Here is a 9862-nt window from a genome sequence, read left to right as displayed (position 1 = left end):
TGTAATTCTGATAGGTTTCCCTTTATATGTTACTTGACCTTTTTCCTTTGAAGCTCTTAATATCTGTTCTTTATTCTGTATGTTTTGTGTTTTGATTATTATATGGCGTGGGGATGCTTTCTTTTGATCCAGTCTATTCGGTGTTCTGTAGGCTTCTTGTACCTTCATAGGAACATCCTTCTTTAGGTTGGGGAAGTTTTCTTCTATAATTTTGTTGAATATATTTTCTGGGCCTTTGAGTTGTAATTCTTCTCCTTCTTCTACCCCAATTAATCTTAGGTTTGGTCTTTTCATGGTGTCCCAGATTTCCTGGATGTTTTGTGTTAAGAATTTGTTGGATTTGTTTTGTTCTTTAATCTGTGAGTTTATTTCCTCTATAGTATCTTCAGAGTCTGAGATTCTTTCCTCCATCTCTTGTATTCGGTTGGAAATACTTGTCTCTGAAGTTTCTGTTCGTTTACTCAGAATTTCCATTTCCAGTCTTCCCTCAGATTGTGTTTTCCTCATACCTCCATTTCATTTTTCAGGTCTTGTACTGTTTCCCTTACCTGTTTGATTGCTTTTTCTTGTTTTTCTTGGGTATCTTTGAGAGATTTATTTATTTCATCTACTTTTTTGTTTGTCATCTCCGTTTCTTTATGGCAGTTTTTTACCTCCTGTTTAAGGTCCTCTATTATTTTCATAAAGTACTGTTTAAGGTCGATTTCTTCTATTTCTTCTGGAGTAGGGTGTTCAATTCTTGTTGTTTCAGGATGACTGGATTCTGGTGATGTCATGTTGCCTTTCGGTATTTTGGAGTTCTTGCATTGGTGCCTGCCCATCTCTTCCTTCAAATGGAGCTAGGAGAGACTTGGTGACTTGGTCCAATCTTTGCTCTGACTGAATCTGGGTGGATCTCCTCAGTGCCAGAGCAGGAGCTATTCCTTGCAGCACAATCTGAAGGAGCCAGCTCTCCCTTGCTGGAATCCTCAGACCTGCCTTGAGGGCAGCCTTTCACCCCTCTGGGTAGGTGGCTTTGGTACAGGAGCAGGACACTTGAATATACTAGGGTAGGCTGTCCAGAAGGGACTCCACAGCACTGAATCAGGGATTCCTGGTAGGCGAGGGACGCCTCCCAGATGTGTCTTCTGTTATTAAGATCCTGTGTCTTTGTTGGCCAGGGAGTGTGGAGAGGGCCTACCTTGCTGCAGGCAGGCTATTGAAACCAAGAAACTCCTGCCCGCTGGTTGCACTCCCTACACATTCCCAGCGCCCTGGAGCTGGAGATGTCATGAACCCGAAGAGGGGAGGAAGAAGGGACAGTTTTACTGGGTGTAAGCTGGATGAGGTAGGAAGAGAGAGGTAGTAGCCAGGGAGACTAGCCCCAGCCGGAAGACTAGGAAGTGTAGGGGGTCAGGGAGTGGTTGTACGTCTCCCAGGCTGCTGCCTAGGGGTCAGGAAGACATTCACCTCCCAGATGTGTCTTCTGGTACTAATATTTGGTGTCTTTGCTGGCCAGGGAGTTTGGAGAGGGCCTACCTTGCTGCAGGCAAGCTATTGAAACAAAGAAACTCCCGTCCACCAGTTGCACTCCCTACACAGTCCCAGCGCCCTGATCAGGCTGAGCTGGAGATGTTATGAACCCGAAGAGGGGAGGAAGAAGGGACGGTTTTTCTGGGTGCAAGCTGGGTGGGGTAGGAAGAGAGAGGCAGTAGCCAGGGAGACTAGCCCCAGCCTGAAGACTCCTTTCAGTTTCTTTATATGGTGGATTACGTTGGAAGATTTTCATATGTGCAGCCATTGCTGAATCTCTGAGATGAAGCCCATTTGATCATGGTGAATGATTTTTTTTGATGTTTTATAGATTCTCTTTGCAAGCACTTTATTGAGTATTTTTGTATCTATGATCATGAAGAAGATTGGTCTAGTAATACTCTTTGTGTTGAGTCTTTGTGTGGTTTGTGTATAACTGTGACTATTGCCACAGACCGCCTCTCGTGGAGACCACCGACCGCGGGAGAACAGGGGTGAAGGCTAGGAGAAATTAGGAATCGGCGAGGAAATGACAGCCACACTCAATAAGGTTGAATATGCTGCTGCAAATTTACTGAAGTTCAAGCATCAGTTTTATAGGATCACAGAAGGAAGTTGGCAAACAAATTACATGAGAAGAATGATTACAGGCAATAATCAAAAGCTTTACATGAGAGAAATGATTACGGACAATTGATTGTTTCCAGTATGTCTTGTGGTTAGGGCCATGTGGGCAGAGCTCTTCTTTGAAATCCGTCTCACACCATTAACCAACTGCTTTCTCATAGCCCTAAATCATATCTGTTCTCATGGTAACCCAAAACACCATTCTTTAGGGTTATACTCCCAAGGCTTGCTCCGATGGTGAATAATTGGTTTCTTAATGTCAAAAATAGCCTGCCTTTCTCTCATATCTAAGATGCACCTGGGCTTTCTCATTCTGGCTAGCCTCTCCTATCATGAGCTCTTTTTGTTCTAGGGTATCCATAAGTTTTCGCAGAGAGCGAGCCAGAGTCCAATATGCCTCAGTAGTTTGGTTATTATTGGTAATATCCTGGAACATCTTGATCTGCTTGGCAAGATAAAAGAACTACACAGAATACAGAAACAAAGAACAGGAAAGCTCAATACAGCGCCAGGGCTAGCAAGGGCGAGTTTGCTGATCAGGAATCATGACTGTGGCTGATTGCCAGGGAACCGCCTGGGGCTCAGCTCCTGGGAGCGCAGACCCCAGCCCTTCAGCTTTGTTTCATTTATCTGCTACACAGGCGTGACAGCCGTGGGCATAGCAGACTATAACCTCATAAAATGACTATGGAGATATATCTTTTGTTTTTATTTTTGAAATAATTTGAGGAGTATTGCTGTTAGCTTTCCTTTAAAAATCTGATAGAATTCTGTGCTGAAACCATCTGAACTTGGGCACTTTTTGGTTGGTAGATTTTTAAATGCTGCTTCTATTCCTTGAGGGTGATAAGTCTGTTTAAATTACTTATCTCATGTTGATTGCAAGTTGGTACGTCATTTACACAGAGAAAATTGTCTATTTTTTTCAGACTTTCCAATTTTGTGTAGTAAATTTTTAAATAATGACCTAATAATTCTTTTGATTTCCTCAGTTTCTATTGTTATGACTCTGTTTTGATTTTTGATTCTGCTAACGTGGATATTCTTTCTGTGTCTTTTAGTGAGTACAGATAAAGATTTGTCTTTATTATTGATTTTCTCAAAGAACCAACTTTTGTTTAATTGATTCTTTACATTGCCTTCTTTGTTTCTATTCTGTTTATATCAGCTCTGACTTTGATTATTTCCTGCTGTCTACTCCTCTTGGGTGTGGCTGCTTCTTTTTGTTCTAGAACTTTCATGTGTACTATGAAGTCACTGGTATGAGAATTCTCTCAGTTCTTTATGCAGGCACTTAGTGCTATGAACTTTCCTCTTAGCCCACGTTCGCTGTGTCCCATGAATTTGGGTAAGGTGTACATACATTTCCATTGAATTCTAGGAAGTCTTTCATTTCTTTCTTCTTCATTGACTGGGTGGTAATTCAATAGAGAGCTGTTCAGTTTCTCTGAGTTTGTGGGTTTTCTATTGTTTCTGTTGTTGTTGAAACCCAACTTTAAGCCATGATGGTCTAATAGGTTACAGGGGTCACTTCAGATTTCTTGTATCTGTTGAGACCTGCATTGTGACCAAGTCTGTGATCAATTTTTAGAGAAGTCTCAATGAGTTGCTGAGAAGAAGGATTATACTTTTGAGTTAAGATGAAATGTTCTCTGTCTCGAAAAACCAAAAAAAAAAAAAGATGAAATGTTCTGAAGATATCCAGTAGGTGCATTTAACTCATAACATCTGTTAGTTCCATAATTTCTCTGTTTATTTTCTGTCTGAAAGACCTGTCTATTGGTGAGAGTGGTGTGTTGAAGTTTCCCACTATTTGATGTGTGATTTTAACTTTAGTAATATTCTTAAATAAAAGTGGGAGTCTTTCATTTGAGGCAGATGTGGTCAGAATTGGACTGTCATTCTGGTTGATTTTTCCTTTAATGCATATGAAATATCCTTCACCATCTCTTTTCATTAATTTTTCTTAGATGTCTATTTTGTGAGATATTAGAATTGGTACACCTGCTTGCTAGTTAGGCCCATTTGATTGGAAAAGCTTTTCCCAATCCTTTATTTTGAGGTAATATCTACTTTTCATGTTGAGGGGGGTTTGGTATGCAGCAAAAGAAAGTGTCCTGGTATCACATCCATTCTTTTAGTCAATGTCTTTTAATTGATGAATTCAGTACACTGATGTGGAAAGATATTTATGACCACTGACTGTTACTTCCTGTTCTTATGTTGGTGGTAGAGGTCATGGTAGAGTGTGTGGGTTGGTGTGTGTTTGTCTATGTGTGTGTGTCTGTGTGTGTTCATGTGTGTGTGTGTGTGTGTGTCTGTGTGTGTGTGTGTGTGTGTGTGTGCGTGTGTGTGTGTGTCCATATACAGCTTCTATGGATTTTGTCAGTGTGAGATTTTCTGTTACCTATGTTTACATGGGTGTCATTAACTTCCTTGTGTTGGACTTTTCCTTTAGCACCATCTGTAGGACTGGGTTTCTAGAAAGATAATTGTTTAAATTTGACTTTGTCATGAAATATTGTATTTGCTCCATCTATGAAAGTTTTACTGGGTTTATTACTCTGTGCTGGTATCGATAGGCTCTTATTATCTGAAAGAATGCTGTCCAGACCATTCTGGCTTTTGAAGTCTCTATAGAGAAGTTGGTGTGATTTTTATATATCTGCCTTTATATTTTACTTGGCTTTTTTCCCTTGCAGCTTTTAACATTTGTTTCTTATTCTGCAAATTTGGTGTTGGTTTATTAGGTAGAGTGGGGTCATTCTTTCCTGATCCATCCCTTTGTAGTTTTGAAAACTACTTGTATTTTTACAGTCAAATCCTACTTTAGGTCAGGATAATTTTCTATGGTTCTGTACAATATATTCTCTGAGTTTTGGGGCTGGGATCCTTCTCCTCTGATACCTATTCTTAGATTTGGTCTTTTCATGATGTGACTGATTTCCTGGATGTTTTGTGTTAGGAATTGTATAGATTTAACATTTTCTTTGACTGATGAATCCATTTCTTCTTTCTTGTCTTTACTACCTGAAATTATCTCTTCAATCTCATGTGTTCTGTTAGGGATGCTTGCATCTGTATTTCCTATTTGTTTACCCAGATGTTCCAAATGAAGAATTCCCTCAGTTTGTATTTTTCTATAGTGCTTCTATTCCAATTTTCATGTCTTGAATAGTTTCTAACCTCTGTTTGTTTTTGTAATTGAATTTCTTATCCTGTTTTAAGGGATTTGCTGATAACCTCTAATTTTGTGGTTGTCCTTTCCTTGGTTTGTTTAAGAATACCTTTCTTCTCTCTTTAAGGACCTCTATCCTCATCACAAAGTTGGTACTAAGATTATTTTCTTGAGGTCGATGGACACCAGGAATGAACAGCTGGCCCCAGAGAGCCCTGAGAGCACCACCGAGGCTGCTGACCTAGTCACCCGTACACCACTGGAGGAGACACAGCAGTCCCTGCAGACTGGAGTCAACACAACAACAGCCATGAACAGTGAGGCCAAGACCCAGCAGCCAGCTGCTGCCCCTGGCGCCATCCTCAGTGCTGCAGACACCAAGCCTGACTCTATGAGCAGCAGCACAGACAGTGACATCCCAAGCAGTCTCACATCGGCAGTGCCAGCCTTCGGGGAGAAGACGCTCATAGCAAGGAAGGTTTTGGGGACAGTGAAATGGTTCAACGTAAAGAAGGGTTATGGTTTCATCAACAGAAATGACACCAAAGAAGACATATTTGTACACAAGTCTGCCATAAAGAAATATGCCACCAAGAAGCACCTTCGCAGTGTAGGAGACGGAGAGTCTGTGGAGTTTGATATTGTTGAAGGGGAAAAGGGTGCAGAGGCTGCAAATGTTATGGGTCCTGGTGGAGTGCCTGTTCAAGGCAGTAAACATGCTTCAGAGCATAACCAGTATAGATGCTACCCAGGTCATAGGGGTCGTCCACGCAATTCCCAGAAATATTATGGGAATAGCAAGAGTGGGGAAAAGAAGGAGCAATCAGAATGCACTCATGAAGGCCAAGCTCAACAAGTCCAGCAAAGACACGTGATGGAGGGTGCTGGCCACCATGGCACAAACTGGCGAAGTGCACCAGTTAGACCGGATATGTATCGTAATTACAGAACACAGTTCCGCAGGGGCCCTCCTCGCCAAAGACAGCCCAGAGAGGACAGCAATGAACACTATGTGGAAAATCAAGGAGAGGAGAACCAAGGTCAGCAGCCACCTCAACGTCAAAATCCCTACAACATCAATCACCAACGAAGACGCCCAGAGAACCCCAAGCCACCGGGTGGGAAAGAGATATCAAAAACATCAGATCCACCAGATGAGAAGCTGTCTACCCCCAAGACTGATTAGGGTGTGGCTGAATGAAGGCCAGTTTACCAACTATACCATCATGCAGCTTCATCATCCAACAAGAAAGCATATAAAATACCACCAATAAGGAATGAAGCTCAGGAGCTTGCTTTTGGACAGCTACCCGGATACACTAGAAATATCAGCATTAACTATGCAGCATGTTTTTGCCTAACACATGTGTTGGGGTTTTATTTGTTAAAGTTTGGTTTTTTCAATATACCTTTAATGTTCTTTGAATTATGTCACCAACCTGCCAACAACTCTCATTAAAGGTCTTAAATACTAATTCAAAAAGATCAACTTCTTGTTCTTAGGCTGTGTTGGAATATTCAGGACATGCTTTAGTGGAATGCCTGGACTCTGGTGGTAGCATGGTGCCCTGGGTGTCAGATGTAGGCTTGGCTTCTGGCGGGCTAGGAGGTTTCTAGCCTGTGTAGGGAGTTGACATAATCTATAAATGTTATAGTTTGAATATGATTGGTCAACATATTCTCATGGGGAGTGGCATTAATAGGAGGTATGGATTTGTTAGAGTGTCCAAGACATTTTTGGAGGACCTATGTAACTGTGGGGTGGGCATGACCATGTTTTAATTTAGAAGACTTTGGGCTATGTTACTTTGCGTTATGGAAGCATGGAATACTTTAAGTTCTGCTTAATGGGCCATATTAGCAGGAGAAAGGACAACAAAGGTGCTAAGTGTTATTTGAAATATTAGGTGCTCACTCAATAGATGTCAAAGGAGAAGAATTTGAGTATATTGCCTTTGATCATTCTTGCAAAATTTTGGTGAATTAAGTGGCTGCATTTTGCCCTTGTCCAAGGAATTGGCATGATGCTCTTTTGAATTAATTCCATAAACAAAAGACATCTCAAAATAGTGTAGTATAGACTTGCCATGTGGTTATTAGTGGTAACTCTAATGAAGATTTATAAAGAGAAGAAGTAAGCTGAAGCTGAGAAAATTGCAAAATGTCAATTTTGAGGAGAAAAAGAACACCAGGAAATGGAATACTGTTCCATTTTGTGTTCAGGGATAAATGGGTTAAGAAATAGAATATAACGAGTGGTAATCACAGGAACAGATCCCACCCAGCTATATTTCCAACATGTAAAAAGGAATTAAGAACAGTTTGAGCCAGGTCTGGTAAGGCACATCTCTAATTCTAGCACTGGGAAGGGTGGTGAATCTCAGTTTCAGGCCAGCCTGGTCTACAGAATAAGTTTCAGGACAGCCAAGGTTAGGCAGCAAAGGACAGAAAGCTGATGAACATGTAACTGAATGATGGGACCATGTTCTACCCAAGTAAGCAGAGGAATTTAGCAGCTTCAACAAGGTGGTACTGACTTTAGAATTTAGGCTGAAAGAAAAGGGCTATAGAATTTGGCTGCATGGCTAGAGAAAGCTGCTGACTCCAGGCATGTGTCAGGGATGTCCCTAAATAGAGTCCTATAGACCATTGTGTGAAGCTGTGGAATTGAAGCCTGGGTTGCCTTGAGGACCCAAGGTGTTAGAGATGTCAGATTCATGGGATACCTGCCCAGGAGTGTTGCTAACAGGCAGTGGAACCAGCCCAAGAGAATGAAGTCTACTGAAGTCAGCAAAGCTGAACAGTGTAGGAGATCTGAGGAGTCTTTTGACATCAGGCATGGAGATGCAGAGTTTGTAGTTTGCCCAGCTGGCTGTCAGTCTTTCAATTGTCTAGTATGTCCTCACTATACTCCCTTCCCTATGTTTTGGAATGGCAATGTCTGTCATGTGACATTACTTGTTGGAAGGACGTGATATGTTTATTTTGAATTTGTAAGGGATTACAATTAAGAGATTGCATGAATCTCAGAAGAAACTTTGGACTTTAAAACATTGGTGGGGCCATGATAGACTCTGGAGATTTTTCAGTTTGAACGAAAGGAATTTTGCATTATGATATTGTTAAGTTTATGGGGTCAGGCAATGGAATGTGGTAGTCTAAATGTAATTGGTCCCCATAATCGCACAGGAAGTAGCACTATTAGGAGGTGTGGCTTTGTTGGAGTAGGCATGGCCTTGATGAAGAAAACGTGCGAATATGGGGTGGGCGTTGAGGTTTCCCATGCTCAGGATATGTTACAGTGTCTCAGATGACTTCCTGTTGCCACAGGACATAGGATTCTCAACTACTCTTCCAGCACCAGCTTGGCCTGCATGGTTTCAGGCTGCTTGTCATGATGGTAGTGGACTGAACGTCTGAAAGTATAAGTGATCCTCTCCATTAAATGTATTTCATGATAGAAGTTGCTGTGGTCATGGTGTCTCTACAGAGCACTAGAAACCCTAAAACACTGAGGTTCAGGATTGTGGTCTGGTCTCTGGGTATCAGAATTCTGGCCTGGCCTCTGATGGAGAAGAAGGCTTCCTCCAGAGATGTGGAGAGGAATAAGCTGATAAGGAGAAGAGGGACAATAAGTGTTAGGCTAAGCCAGAGTAGACAATGTCAGAAGCAGTCTTATTGAGGATGCTGGCCTGTCCTTTGTTGAAAAAGGGGGCTTCCAGTAGAGACTTCAGGCTGGGCTGTCATCATCACTAGGATCAGGGGATAAGTTGGGGTTATGTTGGTTAGTTATCAGTATGGAAATGGGGGTGGCTTACCTGGTTTCCAAGAAGCTGGTCTGGGTTTTGATGAGGTGGAAGCCTTCCAACAGAGGAGTGGGCCTGGATATGGTGACAAGGACAGGAAGGGCAATTGGAATAGGGTTCTCAAGAATGGGCATGGTGGGGGCAGTCTTACCTGGGATCCAGGATGCTGGCCTGGCCTCTGTTGGAAGAGGAGATCTCTCCCAGAGTTCTGGGCCAGGATATGGTGCCATGAAGGAGATGGGCAGTTGGGGTTAAATTGGGAAGACACCAACAGAGTTGGGAAGATCTTACCTGGTGTTCAGGGAGCTGGCCTGGACTTTATAAAATGGGATATTTTCCACCAGAGTTTTGGGCCTGGTTTTCAGGAGCTGGTCTCGCCTCTAATGGGGTAGACAGCTTCTGCCAGAGGTACAGGCCATGATATGGTCTCCTCTTTCTTTCTTCATGAAAAAAGACTACTTGTCTTGTTCAGGTTTCAGTTCTGTATAATTTACCAACTTGACATCATCAGATAAACTATGAATAATTCCCAGAGAGGAGCTCATTTTCTTCATTCAGGGTCTTCTGAGCAGCTATATCTAGAGTCAGAAAATACAGTGGGGACTGAGGGTCTCACACATCCCTGGGGAACGAACCCTCTGTCTGCCATGGCCACAATGGTAAAACTGTCACTGCATTTGCTCATTGGGGACACATTCAAGAATTGAGCCTTGCAAGTCCATGATCAATTTCACCCACG

The 9862-nt window shown here is 42.2% G+C and overlaps 1 protein-coding gene across 1 annotated transcript; it reads left to right on the top strand.

The window, feature by feature from the left end:
- The first annotated feature begins 5627 nt into the window (after positions 1-5627).
- On the top strand, positions 5628-6503 carry LOC119804258 (Y-box-binding protein 1-like). Its single transcript, XM_038315732.1, has one exon. The coding sequence runs from the start codon at positions 5628-5630 to the stop codon at positions 6501-6503; it is 876 nt and encodes a 291-aa protein (XP_038171660.1).
- Positions 6504-9862: the final 3359 nt, after the last annotated feature.

This window comes from Arvicola amphibius, chromosome X (genome assembly GCF_903992535.2).
Source record: "Arvicola amphibius chromosome X, mArvAmp1.2, whole genome shotgun sequence".
Lineage (NCBI taxonomy): Eukaryota > Metazoa > Chordata > Mammalia > Rodentia > Cricetidae > Arvicola > Arvicola amphibius.
The sequence above is the reverse complement of the archived record's forward strand: the minus strand, read 5'-3'. Positions and strand labels throughout refer to the sequence as shown.

Coding starts and splice junctions, on each gene's coding strand:
- LOC119804258 (XM_038315732.1), top strand. CDS start 5,628: ATGAACAGTGAGGCCAAGACCCAGCAGCCAGCTGCTGCCCCTGGCGCC.